The sequence below is a fragment of the Hypomesus transpacificus genome, chromosome 14 (assembly GCF_021917145.1).
Source record: "Hypomesus transpacificus isolate Combined female chromosome 14, fHypTra1, whole genome shotgun sequence".
Classification (NCBI taxonomy): Eukaryota; Metazoa; Chordata; class Actinopteri; order Osmeriformes; family Osmeridae; genus Hypomesus; species Hypomesus transpacificus.
The window spans coordinates 5,635,487-5,662,143 of NC_061073.1; the positions used below are offsets into that span (position 1 = coordinate 5,635,487).

Genomic DNA, 26,657 nt, shown 5'->3' on the forward strand with positions numbered 1-26,657 from the left:
TTAAAAACCAGGGAAAGGAATGCCAGAGATTGTCAGAGGAAAGGAGGCGCTTGTGGTTGGCAAAGCTCAACCAAGATCTACGAGAGAAAAATCTGGACAACATACGGATTTGTTCGGCACATTTCATGTCAGGTATTGTGACATGCTTATTTCAGCGGCTCAAAACACATTTTCTATTGTAATGATAATATTTTTTATAGTATAGTAAAAACAATTACTGCTTTTATTATTTTTTAACTGTGCGCTTATTTTACTGTAAAGCTGACATTGACATAATATCATTCATATCAAACTACTGCATGTGTATGGGTTCGGCGAGAAAACCAGGTAGTTAACAATATCGGGATATCCAACTGAAGGCAGAATCACCTGGTCGTCACGGATCCAAGTAGAGCAGGCCTGGCCAACCCGCGGCTCCCGAGCCGCATGCGGCTCTTTGCTTAGTCTCATGCGGCTCTTACATTCATATCGAATTTTGTGTTTTTTTTTTTTTTTTCATGTATGTGTGTTCAATGTTCATGTTGAGTTCAATATTTGCATCCCAAGCAAATGCACGTCATGATCGCGTCTGTATACATTCACTTTGTATCTAAAATAGACACGCGAAACGTGTTTGGTGTGGACTTAGCCTACATAAAACTTACCTTTTTTTTACTACTTACTTTTTAACTTTACTAACATAAAACTCCACGTTAAGCTTAGAGGGAGGGAAAACCTTGTTGTTGAGTAAACAATTGGTGTCAATTCGCTCTGAAAATGGCAGGGGAAAATGCTCCGTAAAACGCAAATGAAGATGAACATTGGACGTTTTTAACAGATGAGAGTTTATATTTTTTGTTGAATTCTGCCTTATGCCAGGTGTCATTAGCGCATTTCAAGGCTTCAAATCTTCAGCGCCACTTCAGCTCACTCCATGCTAACATTGACCAGGAATTTCCAAAAGGGACTTAATTTCGCAAGAACCAGGTAGGCCTAATCACTTTGAAAAGTCAGGCAGAAAATCAGATACAGTTGCACAGTTGTTTGTTGTCACGTTAGTCTTATCTTCTCTTAAAGTAGGCTACACACGTTCCGCATTCTGACACCTCAGCCTCTGCATGCGTTATACCATGTGAGGGAGTTCCCCCCTCCCAAATAGAGTTGGTTGGGTCCATAACCCATCTTTTTTTTTTAAGTTTTCGGCTACCGATAGCGGGGGACCCCTACCGTAACGATACGCGTCAGCGAGCATGGATGGGAGCAGGGCCGGAGTGATGGCATCACTAGACAAGGTTTTACCAATTGAAAAACCTGATGTTTATTTTACATTTAGCACAAAAAAAAACTGTTTTGCGCTCAAATAATGGAAACAAAATTTCGCTCGCGCCTTGTGCACGCTCGCATTAAGTGTGGAAGTCCCTATCTTGCATCACATCAAACTCATACGTCCTATGGGGCTAAGCCCAGAATTTTACAACGTCTGGCTCCGCCTGATTAACACTGGTCGTTAAGCAGTCTCAAAAATGGTATCAATATAAAAAATAATACGATCCCTTTCTGTAATCATAATAGCCCCCAGAAAAGTTCATTGCACCCCCAGTCAAAGCAGACTGCATCCGGCTCTGTTTGGTATACAAAAAAAGGGGGCCGGTTTTGGGCTTGAATCTCCTGGGCTGAAAAGTGGCCCCACTCCGGCCCTGGTGACATGTACAGTAAATCTGTCTGAGCAGAGGTCTGTGTCTTTCTGTCTGTCTGTTGTATGTATGTATGTATGTATGTATGTGTGTGTGTGTGTGTGTGTGTGTGTGTGTGAGAGAGAGAGAGAGTGAGGAAGGGATGGGGCGATGTTCACGTGTGCCCGTGTGTAGGTTGTGGCTCTTTGCAGTAACAAGGTAAAATAAAATGGCTCCTAGTCTCTGACTGGTTGGCCACCCCTGAAGTAGAGGGAGCTAACTGGTAGGGATCTGCACCGCCAATAAATCCTAATTTCTCAAAATATCAACCATTTTCTTGTGGTCCAAGTCCTTCCCTATATGCCTTTGGATCTGGATGCCTTGGACGCGTTTTGATGACCATTTTGGTCTTTTAGACATAGCTACAGTTGTACCAAAGAGCTTTGGTTGTACTCCGTTCGGTTGTTTACACCGAGTGCCTCCAATATGGCCGCGCATCCGGGTTACCACCCAGAACGTGACGTCGATGAAAACCCTCTATTAGAGCAGGATGGCCAGACACTGAATATGCTCCAGTCCAGTTTCACTGCAAGAGATAAAAAGAAAACACATGTTGCCTGACATGTTTTCTAAAAGTAACCAACATGATATCAAATGTCAACAAGATTTGTAAGACACCAGCCAAGGTGTTCACAAGTAGAATTTACTGTATACATAAAGTGTTATAACATTGCTTTCATCAAAAGCACAGCTGACAGATGCTACATATCCAGTGCTTCAGACTTTACCTCTTAAATTGAATCACTGAATCACTATTTGGTTAATCTTTCAATTACAGCAAGCAATGCTTGCCCTTGCTGCTGCTGCTGAAGGAGCATGGCCTGGGTAGCCTGCATTTGGGCCTGCTGTTGCTGCATCATTTGCATCATGTCTATCATCTGCTGCTGTGACTGTTGTGCCCTCCTAGCTTGCCCCTCCATCTCTTGCTTTTTAAGTTCGAGCTCTTTCTCTCTCAGCTCTTTTGTCAATTTGACTTCTCTCCCTCAAAAATGCAATTGTATCATTGCCACTTCTCCTATGCTTGTTGCTTAACTCCTCTCCATCCTCACTCAGCCTTCGTTTTGTCTGGCCTATCCTCTCCATGGCCCTCATCCTAGCCTCCTCTGCTTTGGCCCTGTCTGCATCGATCTTCCCTCTGTCACTACATCCTCTCATTTCTTCGACTGCCTTCTCCTTTTCTGTTATTTCCTCAATTAATAGATCTAGTTCTGTGATTTCTATTGATGTCCCCTTTATGAAACTTTAATATTGAAGGTCCAGGGACCTATTCAGGGCTTCTGCTATGATAGACCAAGCCTTCCCCTTGTCCACACTCCCCTTCTTGAATCGGAAAGGCTCCGAATCTGGAATTTCTCTTGCGAGTATCACATCATGCCTCTCTGTCCACTCCATGGGGGCACTAGATACATTTGGGCAACTAGTTAACCAAGCCTCAAAATATGACCTGCTACATAGTTTTGGATATAAAGTATGCTATAGTTAAGATACCTGTCTTGATAAATAATTCTAATCAAAACTGTTGAGAATAGCCAATTTGTTAGCTACAACGTTAGCCTGGTTAACTAACGGTAATGTTACTTACCAGTACTGTGGTCTAGCATCCTGTTGAGTTTTGGCAAATGATGACATGTCTATGAACAAACAGGAAAATCGGTCAAATTGGCCAGTATCTTTAACAAATATACTAATAATCCATAAAGCTACTAACGGTAGAATCGAAACGAAATGACAGTGTCAAATACGATAAAAACGTATAATCACCTGCTTGATATCCAACGTTTTTCAGAGTACGGCAAACCAGTCGCTCTCACGTAGTAGACAGCTGGGCTCCAACGGCAGGAAATTTCCAGATAGAATCGTGCATGCACAAAATGGATTTTAGTGTTCTCGAACGCTGTAGCCGTCCTTCAACGGTCGCTGCTTGAAGTCTCTAGTGTTTGGCTGTTAGACAGCCTATGTTTTGGTGTTAAATTAGTTAGCTCTGACTTTAATGACTTCATATCTTAAAACAATTGCATTTGCACTACTCACAATTTGTGTAATATTTGTATTTTATATTGTATTTTTTACTGTAAATTGGCAACTTATATTTTATTTTACTAGCCCAAATTGTTTCTGTAGATAAAAAAATGAATGACTACTATGATATAAGGCTGTGTTGCCAATTAATTATATGACATATCCTACATTTATACCCGCTAGGATGCAACACTTAATATTGTGCGTGATTCAAATCCATGTGGTAGCTATATATTTCAAAACTCTCACTTGCAATAGGTTACAAACTATTAACATGAAAATGCACTCGAGATCTGTTGTGGTCCCATGACCAGAACGACGTCATTACGGCAATTATAGCCAACCCATCTTCCTCACTGTAATGCAAATGGATTAAGGAATAATCATGTTACAACAATTTACAATAGAAGAATATGAAGTTGCCTGTCTAGGTTTATTTTTAGGCGTCGTATTAATTGTAGCCTATATAGGCCCAACGTAGAAAAACTAACCGTTTAAAGGAAGCTCGCATAACGCACTTTTCAAATGTGGTGTTGAAGTCTAGATGCTGCAAAATACCTATTCTACGTACTGTACCCACTTGTTAACAAATCCGATCCATCATTCAGCAGTTGTGAACGATGTTGAAACAATCAAAAGCAACGTTGAATCGATGTTGTTGGAACGATGTTCCACGACGTTGATAGAACAACCACTTACAATGTTGATTCAACATTGAATTTAGGTTATCCGACAGAAACCGATCAATGTAACCAAAACTCAAAGTCAATTCAACGTCTGTTTTCTATCTGGGTGGCTCGTGTTTGTGTGGTTGCCACGGTGATGGTGAAGCGATGGCTGCTAACGCACAGAGGGCAGAGTATAACAGAAATTTAGCTAGAATCCACACCTCAAACAAGTTAACCTAGACGCAAAACTATACGTCCAATCCAAAAAATATAAATATTTTCCGAGACCCAAGACTCTGACGAAACCAGATATGTCATTTATATGTCTGTGCGGTCAGAAATACGACTCTACTGGCAGTTTTTAAATCTTGTTGTTTTTGGTTTCTCTGACAAATTTGTCACCAGATTTGCATTGGACTCTATGGGGCAAGAGTTGGACTTTGTCTCGCTTTCGTGGGGCTCTGAACAAATGTGTACGTCTGTTGGATTCCACAGACAACTGTCTACGACCAGTACAAAATTAGCTATCTATTGATCCAAAAACGAAGCAAGAGCGAAAATTGTGGCAATGCTGGCAAACTAGAAATACTTTTTGAAACTGATTTCGAAGCTCCCCTCCACTCTAACAGTGCGTGTCCACTGCAGCGACGTGAATCGCTTGCCTTCCCACAGTTCACCACGCTCTGGGGTGTTTCAAACAGATTCATGTAGAATGTAGTTCTCTAAAGTCACTGTTGTAGTCGTCATGGCCAAGTGTGCAGACTTGGGTCTACGTAGTTGCAACATCGATCAAAATACAACTTGTATACAAAATACAAAACTGTTTAGTAGACAAACGTTTTACTATATTCCTCAGTCTCTGCTAATCTGTCGATACGATAGGGAGTTCCAGCCGGGCTAGCTAGCTAGTTACCACAGAACGAAGTTATGTAATGCGACTAAACTGAATTTGAAAGTACAAGCACCCACAACTTCGGCAAAACTTGCGCCATGCATTGTTTTTTTTGTATTAACATCTCTGTACAAATACAGCCATGTATCGTACAGGACTGGGTAAGCAGCCACACAAACGATTAGTTTCTCCTCAACCTTGAAACCTAGAAAGCTAGAAATGTTTACCATGGTTGCTACGTTACGAGAAACAAGAAAACACTCCGATTGGCCATCGCTAGAGAAAATGGCTCCTCATTTGCATTAAGTTGAGAAAATCTCAACTCTGTCGCGTCGCAACCCACAATGCACCACGCAAGCGATTCGCCTGGCTCCATAGAAAATGAATGGAAAACATGTTGTCGCTCGCATTGCGTCGCTGCAGTGGACACGCACTGTAACCCTGCGTTCCCACTGCAGCGACGCGAATCACTTGCCATCGCTTGCCTTCCCACAGTTCACCACGCTCGGGGGCGTTTCAAACAGATAAATGTAGAATGTAGTTCTCTAAAGTCACTGTTGTAGTTGTCATGGCCAAGTGTGCAGACTTGGGTTTACGTAGTTACAACATTGATCAAAATACAACTTGTATACAACATACAAAACTGTTTAATAGACATACACGTTGACATGTGTAAAAAACGTTTGACTATATTCCTCAGTCTCTGCTAATCTGTCGATACGATAGGGAGTTCCAGCCGGGCTAGCTAGCTAGTTACCACAGAACAAAGTTACGTAATGTGACTAAACTGAATTTGAAAGTACAAGCACCCACAAGTTCGGCAAACCTTGAGCCATGCATTGTTTTTTTTTTTATTAACATCTCTGTACAAATACAGTTATGTATCTTACAGGACTGGGTAAACAGCCACACAAACGATTAGTTTCTCCTCCACCTTGAAACCTAGAAAGCTAGAAATGTTTACCATGGTTGCTACGTTACGAGAAACAAGACAAGACTCCGATTGGCCATCGCTAGCGAAAATCGCTCCTCATTTGCATAAAGTTGAGAAAATCTCAACTCTGTCGCGTCGCGTCGCTACCCTCAATGCACCACGCAAGCGATTCGCCTGGCTTCATAGAAAATGAATGGAAAACATGTTGTCGCTCGCATTGCGTCGCTGCAGTGTGAACGCACTGTAAGCGTTTCACTCTGCACTCTAGGCTTTTACGTACACACCCATGTAAATCTCAGAAACTTTTTAAAAACTTAGGAAACAATCAGTGATATTAAAAAAAGTTGAATAGATATCAAAAAGCTGAATAAAAAAAAAAACATTTTAAAGTTTAAATGGTGGCTGTAGCTGAAGGATTGAGGAAGAAGAAGGATTTTAAAGTTGAAGAAGTTTTAAGAAGTTTGAGAAGATTTGAAAGAAAACTCCATTGAAAACCCATGTAAAAAATATTATGAATATTGATTTATATTAATTCAAGCATAAGAAGTACAAAGCTGAGAAGTCATATCACCCATGGCCTGAAACTGTTGAATTTTTTGATAGCTGAACGGTTTTAATAGCTGAAGATTTGAAGGTGCTGAAAGGTGTCCCTGAAGAAATAGAAGAAGAAGAAGAATATGAAGAAGTTGAATAAAGATTCAAAGAACAATACTTGGAATGCTGAAGCAGCATTCCAACAATTACGTTTACGTTTCTTAGCCTGGTTTTCCATTTTTATTTAGTCTCAAATTAGCTTTCAATCTGTCAGTGTCACTGTTGTGTGTAAGCGGCACTAAGGGCTGCATACGTTCATTTGGAATTTTCTGGCAGAGCTTAAGCTAGCTAGCTAGCTAACGTTGCGTTCTCTCCTGCTGTGTTCAAAGACTCAATTCATCAAGCTGTAGCTAACATTAGCTAAGTCTATGTCAACAGAGCTCCTGGGTAACTTAACTTAAATATACCAGAAAATATAAAAATGATTGAAACCTTCATTCACCAAATTCAGTCACGTAAATTGCCGAGGCCAGGAGTGCTTTCTGCTTCTGATGGTGGTCTGCACTGGTGATGCAAGGCCCTTAGCGTTAATATTTCCATGCACTTGCGCTCCCTTCTGACACGAGCACCTGCTCGCAGTTTACTGAATATGAATACCAGTCCCCCCCCCCCCCCCCCCCCCCAAAAAAAACTATTTCTCATCGAATCTACACGATTCAAGTAGGTCACCTATTTTGGTTTCAAAACGGCACATTTTGTCGAAAGGTGAGGGATTTATGTCTGGTATTGAGTTTATTTGATGTGTTTGCTAACTTGTGATGCTAATGAGTTACTAATGAATGTAGCCTATTGCTAATGGGAGTTTTAATTTATAATTTTGCCTTCTGACTACAATTCTCTGTTTAGCACTGGTGTAGAAGTACAAGATAGCAAATTAATCATCTTCAGACCATCAGTAAAGGTTTCAGTTTTTTTGTATGCACCAAAACTAACAAAACCAGCAGACTGTTATAACCTGATACAAAAGTTTATTTGACACTAGCCTATTGATATTGCTCATAATATAAAGCTTTAACACATGATTTTATACCATTAAATTCACAACTGCAGACAAACCTACAGGGTTAAGACTGAAGACATAATAGATAGTACCCAATTCCTGTGAAGTACCAAGTCATTGAAGTGAATCACCAAGTACAAAAGTCAAAATCAACGTATTTATTATAGATCTATAAAGTGCCAGGGTTTTTCCTACATAGAGAAAATGTTGGCCCGCGCCAAAGCCGTTTTCCCAAGCGCCAATGACAAATCCCTAGCGCCAAACACAAAAAAACCTGTGTTCATCACGCGTGCAATGTATGTCAGCGAATATGTTCTCAATAGTATGTTTCAAGTAGGCTACAGCCAAACCCTCGTTCTGTTTTGATCAATAATAATCAAGTTGATAAGCGTGTGTTCTTGTCTGATCAATACGCAACTGTGAGGTGCGCGAATGGATAGAGCGGCCACTAAACTGTCGTTCCGCTGCGAGGGCCAGCCCGGCGTGCACGAGAAGTACACCTGTAGCCTACAAATGCTAATTACATTTCCACTCAAAATGCTGACTAAAGTTTGATTTACGATTTCAAACGCAGCCTCCATTGGTATTCTTAACCTGGAATGATAACATATAGTGCAGTGTTTCCTGTAAGGCTACATTTCTGCCGCCACGGTATTAGAAATCAGGCTGTACTAAAGTTTAGTCCGTATATCAGCAGTGAGTGCATGTCGGAGAATAGCACGGACTTCACACCGCAGTTGATATTGCGCATGTGCGTCCTTGAGAACTGTAAATCGTATAATTTATTATTCTGCTCTCGCTCTCGATTAGTATAGCTTAGCAGATAGCTAACAATAAGTTCAGGTTCCTTGAAATAAAGTCCAGGATACAGTGTAGAGTTTAGGCCTTTGGTAAGGTTCCATTTACTTCAGATGATTTTGTAAAACTGTAGAAAAACATAAAACGAGGGTTTTACAGTGTATTCTTAATGAAAAATGCTGCCGCGATTAGCATCGCCAAATTTAAGTTAAAACTGAACAATCAGAAACTAAACAAACATAGTTGCTATGGCACACAAGTTATTTAGAAGCTTTAAACATAAATACTCACAGACTGAGACTTTCTCAGGACAACAAAGGAGAGAATTAACTGTATGCTGAGCTCTCTTGCTGGTTGCATCCATAGAGTTAATAGGTGCGTTCGACATGACCCGACTTCATGCGGAGCCGCAGCCGGCTGCAGGCGGCTGACTTGAAAAAGTGCATTCTGGTAAGACTTTTTGTCCGACTTGAGACGGCGCCGAGGACACGTCACTGTGACGTTGCCATCAAAGTACCGTGTGATCGATTCGAGAACTGCCGGCTGTGTAGCCGAGCGCATTTTCTCAAGAGCAACTGCACGGGTTCAAGTGACGACACAGCAATTTCATGATTGGCCAGACTCACACACGACAACTTTGACGCGTGTTTTGGAATATTCGGACACTTTCAGTTTCGCCAACGCTCAAAAAAGTTTAATTGAATTAAAAATGTGTTGAAGAAAGGGTTTTAGTCAGCCTCTTCACTAACGGAAAGGCTAAGTTAAATTATAAATAAAGTAAAGTAAGCAAACAGCGCTTGATCGGCCATGACTGACATCAACGTAGCAAACCACGAGAAGCTGGAATGTCCAACTTCACAGAGCCGTTTTCAACTCCTCCCCGACTGCAAGCGGCTACTCTCGCCGGTCGTTTCATGCAGCCGCAGTCCATGTCGAATGCACCTAATATAACTAGAGTAAGCTACTTTTGTCTTCCAAGATGGCGTCCCCATTCATTTCTATGAAAAGTGCTCAGTGGCGCAGTGAGGCAGTGAGCGCGAGACTGGGCGCGGCCATATTTCCACTTCCGTGTTTTCCGGTCTAACTTTAAACAGTGGCTATTTTTTCCCCTAGCTCCGAGACCTCGGGCACGCTTGCAACTAGCTGTACACGTCATACTTTGCGACAACCAGTCACAAGCGTAGATTTATATGGTTCCGAGCGTGTGAGCTAAGGCAGAATCTATCGGCAGAAAGTCTGATAAGAATCAAAGACATGATGCAAACTTAACGGAAATGTATTCTGTCACTGTATAGTATTCTTTCTACTTTTCTACTTGTTTTTTTTAAATAGACTATAGGGCTAAATATAGGCCTATTCTAGATGGAACTCATCATATGTTGCTTTTTTTCTTCGTGATATGAGTATGATTTCCAATGCATTGTATCGGATGAAATAAACTGTTAACATGAACAGCTCCGTCATTGTTCTCGCCAGGAAAAGAAAGCTTAATAGTTATTTAGGTAACCGAAATCTTCCAAAATGCAGACTTACCATAGCTTACTGTCAACTTTATATTCAAACGAAATGCCACGAAATTCACACTGCCTTCAATTTATCATCAGTGTAGAAATGTGGCCTGTGTTTTATATGTTCAACCTAGAAAACCAAACGTCTATTAATGGTAATAACGTGATCTAAAACTTAGCAAAAATCGGGAAAAAATATTCCATGAAAAAGCTAGTAGTATGAGCCAGGTTCGAGAATCAAACAAAAATTATTGGGGGAGATAGTTTTGTAAATGTTGAATGGAGTTAATAGAATAAAAACGACCGGAAGAGTCGGAAACCTAACCGTACATGCAATACCACCTACATCCACCGGGGCCGTTGCTTCAAGCCGAGGGGCGAGGGGTGGGGGCTTGGTTGCATCAAAACTAAACTAAAGTAACACAGGACGGTCAAAAAACACAATTCTAAAACTGGTTGTTCCCATCCTTGATTGTGATTGGCTATATCGCGTTCCATGCCGTTGTAAAATCCAGCATAACCTCACAGGTTGTCCTCATAACATTCTTTAACATTCCATATTACTGCGCATCGAATATTTCAAATTGAAAAAGACGGCAAAGATGTCCATCTGGCTGTTGCGTGGCAACGATTTATGTAGGAACTATACTTTGTAGTTGCGGAACAATTACGGTTTATTATTAAACTATTTTGTTTCTAATTGTTTTTATTGATGAAACCATATCGAATATTTGTAGTAACAGTTTTAGAAAAGCAATAAGCCCCGCGAGTCCGTGCCGAAAACCCCCTTACCTGTTCTAAAATCAGCGTAAACCACGGCCTCTTGGGGCTTATTGCTTAAATCACACATGCAATGCCGTTTGTAACCACCAGGGGCCTGTACTACGAATCAAGATTTGGCGTTAGCGAGGTAACTTCAGGTTCAACCCAGGGTTTTCTGTACTACGACGGTGGATCACTTGTTACCGGGGTAGATCGCCATGGTAACACATGCTGAACGGCTAACCTGGTTGGGAGCAGGATAAGTTGGAGATCAGAGATCAACCGGTATAAAAACCCCGCCCATTAACTCATTCTTGACGATAATGTCGTCACCGTTCATATTAGATCCTGTGCAGCTTGGTGCGCGGATAGTGAGAGGTGCGCTCAGAAGAGCCAGATCATTTAGAGACCGACAAAACCCTTTCGCATTCCCTCATGAGTATCTTTCTGAAAGATATAGATTCTTAGCAGAGGGAATTACGTATACTGCCAGCTTCTTGAGCCGTATGTTGCCAATGCGACGCATTGAAGCTGTGCACTCAGTCCCACAGACTGAATGCATAGCGTTTCGTTATTTCGCTATGGGTAGTTTTATAGTGTGGGTGATGCGGAGAACCTGAGCAAGAAAACGGTCTGGCGCGCAATTTTGAACAGATTTTATTTAATGGCTGTTGCCACCATATTCTGATTAATGGAGTGATGAAAAATAGATATCCAAAGTGCCCTTTGTAAAAACTTTGGACTCCTAATATGTTGACAAAATGAAACAAGGTTTTTCACTCAATGTTCTGATTTCCGTTCTGGAAATGTATGCAAAGAAAGAATATAATATATTATACAACTTAAACGTTTGCTCATTTAAACATAGGCCTACATTTACAGGAAACTAGTAATTAAAACAGTATTTGACCTACTATTAGTTATCTACTTGGGAGGTTTCATGTTGATATGTTATCCCTATTCACTGGGGTGTCTCCCCTCAACCCTTTTGTCCTTGGGTTGCTTTGACCCATTTTCTAATCATTTCCATATCAGAAATTGGGGTTTCTTTCAACCAAAACCTTTCAAACCAAAAAGAACAATGAGTATCTGCAAAGCTCTTCACAAGTGATACATAAATGATCATTTCACTACTTTTATAGATTTTTGATGCTGCATTCACTTTTATAGCATTTTTCAAAAATAATAAATAGGACATTGAAAGAGAGAAGTGGTGAAAACCCCCACAAAATATTCAAAAGGCACAACAAAAAAGCCACAAAAAGGTATAAAAAGATCAAAACGTAGACAAAGGTTTAACAAATACATCCTGATGTGTTCTCCCTCCCCTAGGAACAGGAAAAATATGTCAGTGTAACTAAGTTTAGTGTCATTCATTCAGTCATGTACTATCTCTTCTTAAATTCCAGTTTTTCTGTCTCCAACCTTGTTTTTTTAATTAAAAGCCTCTTATAATCGAGCTCCAGGGTTCTTTTATACAGGGCCCTCACATCGTCTGCTCCAACCTGAAACAAATGAAGAACATTGTCCCTTTGCAAGCCACACTTGGAGAAAGTTGAAGGTGTCCATTTGACTACTGTGGTTCATTGCTTATACCTTGTGTCTTTGTCTTGGCCTTAAAGTGGAGGCCCTAGGCTCAGGGGGAGGAAGAAGTTCCTCTTCCTGCTGAGTTCAACACCATAGAAATGTAATCAATTGAGTCATATTTGAAATGAGCACTTTAAGGACTTGTGTCTTATGTTGAGACCACCACAATTAGTATGTCATTACAGACACTTCAATCACAGCCACACATTCACACACTCTCACCATCTGTGTTGCAAGTGGTAAATAAAACTCAAAAGTGTACCCCCAAAATGAGCAGGCAGACACAGTTTCCTGATCATCTAGGACCTCCACTTGAGAAAGTAAATGGTATATTTGATCAATATTCAGCAACCACATATGGCATACATACTGGCATATGACTATTAGTTTCACTGTTACCTCTGTATGGCACAATGGGACGACAGTGGGTGGTGGCAGCAACACCACTGTATTTCCTGTCACTGCAGAGAACAGTAATACATTTCACTCCTACAATATTTATAAATAATTGTTGAATGAACATGGTCACATAGATTACTTGAAACATACATATGCCTGGGCTTCCAACCTGCTGCCACCAGTTGCCTAATTTTTCTTCCTGTTGGCTGCAGGCAATTTCATTGTTCTATAGGCCTTTTGTACATACAATATTCTACAAAAGGGACTAATTCAGGCAATTCAGCCTTGTACTTGTTGGCCTTAAAATATGTGCAAGTATATTGCCTACTGCTACTTACAGTTTTGAATTATGGTTATATATTCATTTTGCATTTGCTCCCACGATCGTTTGCCACTGCAGGGTTGTAACTAAAATAATACAGCAACAAAAGTTTAACGTTGTGGAATGCACCCGTGTAATTATGGTCACAACTTCAATAAGTCATGTAGCTTACGCATTTACAGCGTAGCCTATGCTATTTTCTGCCAGCTTGGCAGCAGCGACTTTGTTGAATTTTGCCTGTATTATATGTCTGTATTCCTGATATGCTTGTATTACAATATTTCATGCAGGAGGAGTAGACAAAGTTTGTAAGATTGTCTGCTCCTCCTGTGTGAAATATGCGGCTCTTGTTTTGTCCACGTTTGCGATTGGACATACGATGCAAACACCGCCCCTTTATGTGAACGCGCACGTCTCTAGATTGGAAAGATCTGGGTTGAGTTAGAGAGTTGAGAACTGCCGTCGTAGTACGGCTTATCGTGACTGCGATTGTTAGGCTTCGCGTAGCCGGGTAACTGAAAGTAATCCAGAGCATGTTACATTACATTACATTTATTCATTTAGCAGACGCTTTTATCCAAAGCGACTTCCAAGAGAGAGCTTTACAAAGTGCATAGGTCACTGATAATAACAACAAGATAGCCCCACAGCATTGCGGGTAGTCAAAAACAAGAAGTACATATTGTGAACAACCAAAAAAGTGCTAAAGGGAAAAAACCATAAGAGCATGTAGTTAAACAAGTTAAAATTACACAACATTAATCTCTAAGTGCAGGTGTACCTGTAGGAAAGCAATAAAAATAGGATTAACTCAAATAGAATACAACAGTTTAAATCAGCTACCACTAACCAACAAGAGCAACAGTCTAAGCAAGAGTCATTGTGATCCTTGAGGCAACTAGCGTTGGGTTCAGCAAACCATTCCTAAGTACCATTGTACTCCCGGAACAAGTGCGTCTTGAGCCTTCTCTTGAAGGTGGAGAGACAGTCCGTGTCTCTGATGGAGGTGGGGAGTTGATTCCACCACTGGGGTGCCAGGCAGGAGAAGAGCTTGTGCTGGGACCGGGCGGTCTTGAGAGGTGGGACCACCAGGCGGTTGTCTGAAGAAGACCGTAGGTGGCGGGTGGGGGTGTAAGGCTGCAGGAGAGACTTGATGTAGTCGGGCGCAGTCCCGTTCACTGCTCGGAAGGTCAGTACCAGGGTCTTGAATCTGATGCGGGCCGTTATGGGTAGCCAGTGGAGGGAAATGAGGAGCGGGGTAACGTGGGAGCGTCTGGGTAGATTGTAGACCAGGCGGGCCGCTGCGTTCTGAATCCTCTGAAGAGGGCGGGTTGCGCATGATGGGAGACCGGCGAGCAGCGAGTTGCAGTAGTCCAACTTGGAGAGGACAAGTGCTTGGACAAGCAGCTGGGTGGAGTGCTCAGACAGGTATCTCCTGATCTTCCGGATGTTGTAGAGGGTGAATCTACACGACCGGGAGACCGCAGCAATGTGGGCCGTGAGGGAGAGCTCGTCATCCATGGTAACCCCAAGGTTCCTGGCAGAGGATGAGGGGGTCACCGTCGCAGATCCCAGGGTGATTGAGAAGTCATGAGAGGCGGAGGGTTTGGCCGGGATAATGAGAAGTTCCGTTTTGGCAAGGTTCAGCTGGAGGTGGTGCTCAGTCATCCAGGCGGAGATGTCTGCGAGGCAGGCCTCCATCCTAGTTGAGATCCCGGATCGGTCGGAGGGAACGACAGGTAGCAGTGGTAGGAGAAGCCATGGGAGGTGACGATTGGTCCAAGTGAGGTGGTGTACAGAGAGAAGAGGAGGGGACCAAGGACGGAGCCCTGTGGGACACCAGTGGAGAGCTGGCGAGGGCCTGACAGTTTGCCTCCCCAGGAGACCTGGTAGGATCTTCCCGACAGGTAGGATGAGATCCACTGGAGTGCAGTGCCAGTGATGCCCATCTCAGAAAGTCTGGAGAGCAGGATCTGGTGGTTAAACGTATCAAATGCTGCAGAAAGGTCCAGCAGAATGATGACGGATGACCTGGAAGCCGCTCTGGCAGACTGGAGAGCAGTGGTGACTGAAAGGAGGGCAGTCTCTGTGGAGTGGCCGGTCTTGAAGCCCGATTGGTTGGGGTCGAGCAGGTTGTTCTGAGAAAGGAAGTTAGACTGTTGGTTAGATACAGCACGTTCAATTGTTTTAGAAAAGAAGGGTAACAATGATACCGGTCTATAGTTCTGGAGGACGGCAGGGTTAAGGGAGGGTTTTTTGAGTAAAGGGGTAACTCTGGCCTGTTTGAAGGCAGAGGGGAAGGTGCCAGAGGTAAGAGAGGAGTTTAGAACATGGAGCAGAAAAGTTATGATAGAGGGGGAGATGGTTTGAAAGAGAGGGGAAGGGACAGGATCAAGGGGACAGGGGGTGGGGCGATGAGAGAGAATGAGGTCAGAGAGCCCTGCCTCGGACAGGGGAGAGAAGGAGTTTAGACATTTAGTTGGGTCAGTAATGGAGGGTGAGGGGGTAGGAAAGGTGGGTTTAGGGAACCGACTGTTAATGTCGGCGACTTTTTTCTCAAAGAAGGAGGAGAAGTCGTCTGCTGTCAGGGTGGAGGGTTAAGAAGGGTGGAGAAGGTAGAGAAGTTTGTGGGGGTTTGAAGCGGAGTTAATTTTGTTAAGAAAGTAGAGGGTTTTGGCACCAGTTATGTGAGAAGAGAAGGATTTAAGGAGGGAGTGATACTTATCAAGGTCCAGACAGTCTTTGGACTTGCGCCATCTCCTCTCAGCTGCTCGAAGGGTGGACCGTTCTTCACGAATAACATCCGTAAGCCATGGGCAGGGGGGAGAAGATCGTGCAGGCCTGGTAGACAGGGGACAGAGAGAGTCAAGTGATGCAGTTAAAGTGGTTAGCAAGGTGTCGGTGGCAGTGTTAGTGGGGTGGGACGAGAACTCGTCAATGGGAGGGAGGGAGGATGTTACAATAGAGGAGAAGTGGGAGGGGGATAGGGAGCGGAGGTTGCGCCGGAAAGTTACGAGGGGAGGGGAGGTAGGAGGGGTTGGAGGGAGAGAGACAGAGAATTGGATAAAGTAGTGATCAGAGATGTGCAGTGGGGTTACAGAGGTTAAGTCAGTGATACAGTTAAGTGTCAGGACGAGGTCTAGCTGTTTGCCTGCCTTGTGGGTCGCCGGTGTGCTCAGCAGCGTCAGGTCGAAGGAGGTCAGGAGAGACAAAAAGTCGACAGCCTGCATTCCTTGGAGGTGGATGTTGAAGTCCCCAAGGACTATCAGGGGGGTTCCATCATCCGGGAGGACGCTGAGGAGCATGTCCAGCTCCTCCACAAAGTCGGCTAGCGGTCCTGGTGGGCGATAAAGAACAATTAAGCATGCTTTGATAGGATTAGTTAGCATCACATAATGGTGTTCAAATGATTTGGCAGTAACAGAGAGTGGTGTGGATGTGTATTTAATATGTGGGGAAAGAAGCAAACCTGTCCCACCACCCCGCCCGGTTGAGCGGGGTGAGTGAGTGAAGGAGTGGTTGACGGAGAGAGCAGCTGGAGTTGCAGTGTTCTCTGGGCGGACCCATGTCTCAGTCAGCGCAAGGGCATGAAGAGAAGCATGGGATGCAAACGCCGGGATGAAGTCTGCCTTGTTCACAGCAGACTGGCAGTTCCAAAGCCCTAAGGAAAGAGAGAGGGCAGGTGGAGAAGAACTGGATAGGTAGTGAAGGTTAGATGTTGATCTTGATTCGTAGTACAGGCCCCAGGTGTCTAACACAAAAACAAATTGTGGGGGCAGAACACTTATGTTGTCAGTTCTTAAGCCCGTTATTGTACAAGTCTATAGTTCTTGCAAATTAAAATGATTTTCGTTGTTTGTATTCGTCCCCAGCTAGCTAAATTGCACATGTCTGTTGATTTGATCGCGATTGCTGCCCTTTCTCAGGTTTGTATTTTAGGTGCATTATTATGCTGAAGTAGTTGGGGGGGGGGGGGGGGAATCGGCAGTCTCCCGCTGCATGGAGATGGGGGAGAATCGGCAGTCTCCCGCTGCGTGGAGATGGGGGGGGGGGGGGGGGGGAATCGGCAGTCTCCCGCTGCATGGAGATGGGGGGGGGGGAAATCGGCAGTCTCCTGCTGCATGGAGATGGGGGGGGGGGGGGGGAAATCGGCAGTCTCCCGTTGCATGGAGATGGGGGGGGGGGGGGAATCGGCAGTCTCCCGTTGCATGGAGATGGGGGGGGAATCGGCAGTCTCCCGTTGCATGGAGATGGGGGGGAAATCGGCAGTCTCCCGCTGCATGGAGATGGGGGGGGGGAAATCGGCAGTCTCCCGCTGCATGGAGATGGGGGGGCAAATCGGCAGTCTCCCGCTGCATGGAGATGGGGGGGGGGGAAATCGGCAGTCTCCCGCTGCATGGAGATGGGGGTCCACTCACTTTCTTTGCGTTCCCACCCCAGCCAAAGCTGGGGGGGCGAAGAACCAAGGCAGACACTGTCCCCATAAAACTCTTTCAACACACATTTAGGCAGGACTATGCCCTTCTCTGTCGTCCAAACTCAACATTTGTCCTTTAGTTTCCCCCTCTAAACAATAAAAAGTCGAGCTATACATTCAGGCCCCTTTACACATTTTAAACAGCCTTCAAATTAGCTTGCCACTCCCCCAACCCATAATCTGAATTCCTACTGAGGAATTTCTGTCCCCACATGTTTGCTGAAAAGGAAGGTGGCATGAACATGGGCATAAACCCCGGTTGAGCTTCATCCACAGACATTGTTAAGTATACACAGTTGTCACTGGAACCCAAACCAGATCCTGCCGACTACGCCAGTTGTAACGGTTCGATGCTTGCTCTAACTTATGGTATCATCTGGAATGGGACTTCAGTGACCACCGGTAAACTCCACAAACTTCAGTATCACAAATGTATTACATACATCTAAAGAAACAGCAGATCGTAGGTTTTAGTGCCCTAATACAGCGTATACTCTATAAGCCAATTCACACACACCACGGTAAAATAAGCACTGCAAAACACCCGTCAACGTGTTAACACGACACACTAGGTTAACACACGCACACAACACAGGCACACGCACTCCAAACGGCAGTGAGGTTACACGGCAAGTCAAGGTCTAAGTGTGGATAACTACAGATACAACACTGATAAAGACACTGACCATACATCTACGATTAAAACAAAAAGTAATACAAAAGTTTAAAAGGTACCAATAAAACAAGGGTCGCAACTTCACCAGTCCATATTAATCGCTCCGCTGTTTGCTCCACTATGTCACCGTACAAATGCCCACCAATGTCCCCCTGGCTTGCTGTGCCAACATGCCCCTTTTAAGGGACTTGTCCTTCATTAATTGGCATTGATTGTCTATCAGAAGCAGCTGCTGCCTGGCCACCTACTGGAGGAGCTGAAGGCTCGACAGCATGTATTACAGTTTTAATTAATAAAAAGTGGGTATATTGTTAATATTAGCTACAGAATGCTTAGCCTATCAAGATCAAATGAAGCAGGCAGTGTACATGCTTCAGAGCGGCCTACCTTAATCGATAGGCTAGGCTACTTACCATTTACAATAAGTTGTTACGTCAATTATTAATTGGCAGCATTTATGCCATTTAGAACATACTTTATAACTTTATTGCAGGGGGGGGGGGGTGTAAAACACTTGGGAATAAATACATTGATTAGAAAAAAGAAAGAAAATAATATATATATATACATATATATATTTTTGGGGGGAGCACCGAAGACCCATTTTGACCCAGGAAAAACCCTGCTAAGTTAATGTTTATAATTGTCAACCTTAATTTGTACCAAATAAAACCATGTTGTCCTTTTTTAGACGGTATGGAGAATTTTACTGGGAAAGTGACTATGAAGCTTCCCCAGAAAAGACACAGGGACCTCGCCCTCAGCATCGACTTCGGCTAGGGTCAATACCTGTTGCTCCTCCAGTGTAAGGTCCAATGTCATCCTTCCTGCCACCTTCTCCTCAACCTCTAAGCTCAAGTTCCATCTCTTTTCCTGCACCTTCTCCTCAACCTCTAAGCTCAAGTCCCATCTCTCCCTTGAGAGCACCATCTCCTCGACCTCCAAGTTCTCGACAGATTTTATTTTAAACCAATCTACAGAGTGGGGAGGTCCGGAAGAGATCAAATCCCTTGCACTGGTAAGCGTTGTTACTGTTTTATCATTTGGCAGCTGGGTAATATTTGATCAGTTCTTAAAATGTTATTCTAAAACTGGTTGTTCCCATCCTTGACTGTGATTGGCTATATGGCGTTCTATGCCATTGTAAAATCCAGCATAACCATACAGGTTGTCCTCATAACATTCTTTAACATTCCATATTACTGCGCATCGAATATTTCAAATTGAAAAAGATGGCAAAGGTGTCCATCTGGCTGTTGCGTGGCAACGATTTATGTAGGAACTATACTTTGTAGTGGCGGAAGAATGACGGTTTATTATTAAACTATTTTGTTTCCAATTGTTTTTATTTATGAAACCATATCAAATATTTGTAGCAACAGTTTTAGAAAAGCAATATTGGGGCTTATTGCTTCAGTATAACTTTGATCCATGATTTGATCCATTTTAAGTAAAGGGTGTTCAATCCTGGGCCTCGGCGTCCGCTGTCCTGCATGTTTTAGATGTTTCCCTACTCCAACACACCTGATTCAAATAAATGGTTGTTGTCAGGCATCTGCTGAGTTTCATAACAACCCATTCATTAGAATCAGGTGTGTGTGAAACATATAAAACATACGGGACAGCGGACCCTAAGGACCAGGATGGAACACCCCTGATGTAGAGCCATGTCATGAAACTCAAATTCTATGAATCCTCCTTATTTTTGCAGTTGCTGAACTACACATATTAACACTGCTGGAACAAATCAAGCATCAGCAGTCACAACTTACTGCAGTAGTCAACAGCCTAGCTGGGAGGATGGAGAACAGTGTGTCCCAACCAGAGATGCCAGAGACCTTACATTTCCCACTGCGCAGTCTTGGAGAGGTGACTGAACTTGAACATTGGCTTCAAAATTAAACAAATTCCAGGCTCAAACAGAACATGGTATGACTCATTAATATTTAATATTTAATAGATCTTAATGGTATGGTAACTAAATGGACAGTTTAAGGGTGGTCCTTCTACACCAGTGTTTCCCAACCCTGGACCCCTGCATGTTTTATATGTTTCCCTGCTCCAACACACCTGATTCAAATGAATGGTCATAAGCAGGCTTCTGCAGTGCTGGATAACGACCTATTCCTTTGAATCAGCTGTTTTGGAGAAGGGAAACATGAAAAACATTCAGGACAGGGGTTCCCTGAGGACCAGGGTTGGGAACCACAGTTCTAAGGGTTTGATCTTCTTGTTTTGCAGTCGGTTCTGAGGTTCCTCATTTGCTGTTCCATAAAATTTTCTGTACAGATAACGAAATTATTTTGTTTCAAAATAGATTTCTGCTTTAGCAGCCATTGGTGGACATGATGCAAAAAGAGTAACGTGGAACATTCTGGCACACATTTTTTCTGACTCTGTTGCTAAGAAGATTAACTGGAAAGGGGTGAACGGAAAAAGATCTTTTAGCCAGATGACAACAAAGGCTGTGCTCCTACGTAAGTAAATTATTAAAGAGAATTGACGCCGTTAATTTGGGTTTGCGTTAACGCCGTTAATAACGCGTTTGACTGACAGCACTAATTCCTATGTATTTTTATATGAATTGCTATTTATTTATTATAAAAGGTTGCATTTAAAACAACTTGTTTGTAATGAGTAGAAGTACACAATACTAACATTGTTTCATAGATTCTTAGTAAATGCTTTTATATTTTATAAAAATGACAATGCTGTACAATACAAAAAACGTCACTGTTACATTTGATTACGTTTCACAGCTGTTAAAATGAGTTAGGGGAAGTTGGCGGTATATGGCTTTGTTAAAACACAGATGTTAACATTTAATTTGTAATTTCTCATAGCATATTTATGAAATTTGAATTAAAAACTGGAACCAAAATGGATCTGGATCAGAGCCAATCCAGACATCAAATGAAATACGGCTGATTTGGGTCTGAGCCGGGCCAATGCTGGCCCAAATCAGTTTTAGATCCGGATTCCAGATCCGTAACGGTTTTGGCCCGTTGTGCATCTGGACCCCGGGCCCGGTCCGTTTTACGTATCCGGTACGGATGTTGTAATAGGTCCGGCACGGACCTGGCGCGGATACTGTTTGTTATCTGGGGCTGTTTATCAATCCACGTTTTTTTTCCGTTCTTGTGTTCTTGCGAACTCGTTTGACGTCATCTTTTATTGCCCAAGTACGGTTCCAATCCAAAGAACACAAGTCACCAAGAACGCCAAAAATACCCAGAAATGTTCCTGATCCGCCCCTTTTATCGAGGATGCATCGGATGGTGACTTGACCAGCGAGAACGCTTCTGATTTCACAGAAGTCATTGCAAGATGTCAGCGAGGCGGACAAATCTCACAACTGTAATTTTTAACTTTTCATATTTCAGCTAAACGGTACGTGTAAATCAGCATCTGAATTAAAATGTGACGACAAATAGGCAGTTCAGTCGCTGAAAATGTTCTTATTTTATTGATGAAACGGCTAATTTGTAAATTTGCTCCGATTTTTCGATAAGCTAGCATCTCAGTGCAGACACTAGTTAACATTAGGTACTGTAAGTTAGCAACGGCTACAGAAAACGTAAAATTACAGATAGAGGGACCATTTTTTTGCTTTGATATCTAGTTTTTGTAGTTAGTCAGTGTTATCATAATGCTAGTCCAGGAAAACCCTAACCATCTCAATTCATTCTCCGTCCTTGCGTCTTTGCGAGACCATTCTCGCAAGGCCCCTTGCAAGAACGTTCTTCAAAAGAATGTACTTGCGTTCTCAGCGTTCTTCGGATTGATAAACAGCCCAAGTCTAACCAGAATTCACTGTTTCAAGTCAGCCGCCTGCAGCCGGCTGCAGCGCCGCATGAAGTCGGGTCATGTCGAACGCGCCTAATGTACGGTGGCCCTGAAGTGCAAATGACACCCCCTAAAATGAGTACATCCCCCAAGTGAAAATACTCCCCCCCATACGAGTCAACTCCCCCCAAATCGGATGACTTGTTCACCTCCCCCCAAAAATGAAAATACTCCCCCCCAATACGAGTCAACTCCCCCCAAATCGGATGACTTGTTCACCTCCCCCCAATACAAAAACGCGCTCCCCGCAACTCACCCCAAATCGAATGACTTGTTCACCTCCCCCCAATGCAAAAACGCGCTCCCCCAAATGGAAAACGACATTACATTAACTCAAAAACACATTACATTAACTCTGAACGGAAAGGGTAGGTACTACACTTTAGCGCTGATTGGATGCAGTAGGCTAACTGACAAGAAATAAGAAATTGATTGACAGAAGTACAAAATGCAATAGCCTGACAGAGTTACGTGCACCAGGACATTTATTTGGGTATTCATTCATTTATGAGCGCGTTTTTGTATTGGGGGTAGGTGAACAAGTCATCCGATTTGGGGGGAGTTGACTCGTATTGGGAGGGGAGCGCGTTTTTGTATTGGGGGGAGGTGAACAAGTCATCCGATTTGGGGGGAGTTGACTCGTATTGGGGGGGGAGTATTTTCATTTTTGGGGGGAGGTGAACAAGTCATCCGATTTGGGGGGAGTTGACTCGTATTGGGGGGAAGTATTTTCATTTGGGGGATGTACTCATATTAGGGGGTGTCATTTGCACTTCAGGGGCCACCGTACTAATGACTTCTGGGAAATGAGATGCGTCTCTGACCAAGTCACCGTCCGATGAATCTTAGATAAAAGGGGCGGATCAAGAACACTTCCAAGTAATTTTGGCGTTCTTGGTGACTTGTGTTCTTTGGATTGGAACCGTACTTGGGCAATGAAAGACGACGTCAAACGAGTTTGCAAAAACACAAGAACGGAGAAAAACGTAGATTGTTAAACAGGCTATTTTTAGCAAGGTATCCCGAGACTACGTAGCTCAACTCACGTTCTCCTGTGATACCGGAATTATCCACCGAAACTTACTAGCTGGACCTGAAGGAAATAAATTCTGATCCCCAATGTAAGCTAACCTGTGATTGGTGGTCACTGCTGTCAAACTACACTGTTTTTGCAAGCTGACCAATGGGATTGACTGTACATGCAAGCCATGCTCCGCCGAATCTTCGGTAGTATAGCACAGGCTAGCCTACTAATAGCAAGCTACACTGGCCAGTTTGTAACTAAAGAATGCCTAAACTCGCTAAGCAGATGGAGTGTTGTTGAGAGGTGAGTACATTTCACCCCTACAAACTAACGTTAACTTTGTCCTAGTTGTCCTGTTGTGTAAGAAGGGCTGTCTACAGCATGCTACGAATGTTTCTGTAGCAAATGTGTAGCTAGGTATAAGTGGATCGGATGATATGTGCTAATTTAATAAATTGGAGAAGCTCCTATTCCACTGACACAAGCACAGCTGACCCGACCGAAACAAAATGACATTTACTGCAGTGTCCTCACCGCTATTTGCCAGGTCCCTTCGCTGTGAGCGCATCTATCCAACTCATTTCAATAGCTTAATTAAGTTCTACATAGTTGGTCCCAGGTTTTGATCCAAGCTACAAGCGGGCTATTATCCGCAGATAACCGACCATTGTAAAGTGGAAGTGTATGTATAGCTTATGCTGTATGTATGTATGTGTGTGTGTGTGTGTGTGTGTGTATATTACCCATACATATAGAGAAGTTTACCGTGCAAAAGTCTAAAGCACAAGTACAAAAACAACAATAAAGTAAATCGAAAAGATGTAAATAAAATAACTTCAGAGATAATAATATAATGCAGAAGATAACTATTTGTGTTTCATAATCTTGGGTTCCCAATACTTGTCACCCTACGACAGTGGTGGACCGTGTATTTGCTTCTAATAGCCTAGTGTCATTAACCACCATATATTCACAGTGAAAGTAACCATTGGAATTAAGAAATTTACCAGGAATCTACTGTTACTGTTGTAACAGTACGCCCCTTGGCATAAGAACCCTAAACCTGTTTGATACTTATAAAGGTGAGCTCAGATCAAGAAATATGATTGGTTCATAGCCATATGAACCACCTAGTTTATGAATGAATAAACAGGGGATATGAACAGTACAAGTTTTAAATTCTTTAACTTTTGTCACTTCGTCTTTTAGAAAGTAATAACGATGCGGCGAGGAGAACCTCTCCCCCAGGCCTTCCAGGCTCCGGTGGATGTACATGCCAGTGTGGATGGTCAGGTGTACATGTTCAGGAAACGTCAGGATGACTCTGCAGACTCCTCAGATGAGGAGCTGAATGTCATGGAGCTTAGACCACGGGGACGGCAGGAGCAGGACAGAGCAGGGTGTCTACAGCTGGTGGAGAGAGAAGTCTCAGATGGGGACAACCTAAACAAACTGGCTCTGCAGTATGGCTGCAAGGTAAGGACATCCATAAGCTCATTGCTGTTAACAGTCTGCAGTGTCTGATGGATGATCTATGGTACAATTACAATAATTATGCTTTGTCTCTTACAGGTGGCAGATATTAAAAGAGCTAACAACCTTATTCAGGAACAGGATCTGTTTGCTTTGAAATTGATAAAAATCCCAGTGAAGAAGCATAGTTTTTTGACTGAGGCTAAAACAGAGCTAGAAGACCCACAGCAAGCAACACCAAACTCTCCTACACCACCTCAACTTCAGGACAGACCTGAAGCCAGCTGCTCCGGTAGGCCACATCTGCAGGACTACACAGACTATCTGAAAGAGGTGGACCACGACATTGAGAAACTTATTCAAACCACAGATGCTCATGAGGAGTTTTTTTCTGAAAGCACAGAGAAGCCACCAAAGTTTGGTTTCCGAGGCCAGCGCTTGACCAGCTATGGGGCAGACTGGGGCATCCAGTGGTGGAATGCTGTAGTTGCCATGCTCCTAATAGGCATTATCCTGCCTATTTTTTATGTTGTTTATTTCAAAACAAAAAATACTGGTGTGACTCCTGGAGATGGTACTGGGATAGATTCTCACCTCAGTTCAGCAAACAGCTCAGGGACAGACACCGTAATCCATAGGAGTACTGACAGCAGTCAGGACAATGTGTCTCTGGGTCCTCACAAACCACATAGGCCTATGTAATGAAGATGGAAAAAGAGTCTGTTACATCTTTACAAACTGGTCAATTTTCAGCAGAATTTGCTTTGGATCCACTATTATGACTCTGGAGATGTATTTTCTTAAGAACTTAAGAAAGAACTTAAGAACTCTAAAGAACTTGGACAGTTACTTAATGAAAGATTAATGAAAACTGTGCATTAGCAGTTGATCAAATTGATCAATGTGAAACAGTGTTCAATGGTCTAATTAGAGATTGTTGCATGTATTTTTGATGGTTAACTTAATGCGTTTGCTGTTGTTTGAGTCGTATACTGCAAAACAGCACAGAAGATGTTTTATTATAATGTATTTTCCATACAGAAGTCTTTAACCAATAGTGCCATTTACAGATCAACTCTATGTTTTCAAAACTAACAGGTATTTCACATATCTGCCTAGCATAAGTATTTGTTTAGTGCAATATATTCTCTTAAACAAGGGATATTATATTATGACATGTTAGGTTTTGATTGTAAGTCTTTCAATACTGGATGTTTCATCATGTATCTGAAGATAAATGGACTTGTTATGCTTTTTGTGGATTTTTAAGCATATAGTGCCACTTTGTGCCAAATTGTATGCTACTTACTGGTAATTTCTGTGTTTTATTGGCCTTTTTTTTTACTATTGCAGCATAGATTGATCTCAGGTATGTTCATGTCTTGAATATAAGAAAACATTTGAACAAATTAACCTAAAAGGGCCTTTAACAGTGTTATGAATCAGATCTCTAAGCAAATATATTTATTTATTTTTCCTGGTGGACAATGTTACTAATGTCACGTTTATTATGAAGGGATTTTTGCATGTGAAAAAATTAGTACTTTCATAATGAGTGTTCTCAGACAACAAAACATCCTATAGCATGCATGGAATCTATTTCTTTAAATAAAAGCTTTATTCTTTACTTGGAGAGTTGAAGTTCAGTCATTCCAGATCAAGGTGACCTATACATATATTTCGTCATCACCAATGATTACTTTTAGACGGCAGTCTGTTGTAGCTTATTCCAAGCAGCATATTGTAAAATAGTTAATGCATCTGACATACAGTATGTGTGAACAAGTTTACAATTTCAGGGAAATGCCTTTTAATGTCCATGAAAGTGGATGTTTGTTATATTATATACACTTTTCTTCAGATGAAGAATCCAGATTAGACTATTGCTTTGTTGAAATGTGGTTTAATGTAGACAAGGCTAAAATCCGTTTTTCCATATATGCTTAATGGTATATTACCAGATGCT

General features: G+C 42.6%; 1 protein-coding gene across 4 annotated transcripts; it reads left to right on the forward strand.

Moving 5' to 3' along the window:
• Positions 1-20,804: 20,804 nt before the first annotated feature.
• Positions 20,805-26,324, forward strand: lysmd4 (LysM, putative peptidoglycan-binding, domain containing 4). 4 transcript variants are annotated; one of them, XM_047033894.1, is made up of 4 exons: positions 23,332-23,521; positions 24,195-24,300; positions 24,428-24,694; positions 24,791-26,324. In XM_047033894.1, exons 3-4 carry the CDS (start codon positions 24,440-24,442, stop codon positions 25,391-25,393), a joined length of 858 nt encoding a protein of 285 aa, XP_046889850.1. In that variant the 5' UTR covers positions 23,332-23,521; positions 24,195-24,300; positions 24,428-24,439; the 3' UTR covers positions 25,394-26,324. The 4 variants fall into 4 exon arrangements, with proteins under 4 accessions (XP_046889851.1, XP_046889853.1, XP_046889850.1 ...); XM_047033895.1 differs by lacking the exons at positions 23,332-23,521; positions 24,195-24,300 and adding an exon at positions 20,805-20,825; XM_047033897.1 differs by lacking the exons at positions 23,332-23,521; positions 24,195-24,300 and adding an exon at positions 23,056-23,315.
• Positions 26,325-26,657: the final 333 nt, after the last annotated feature.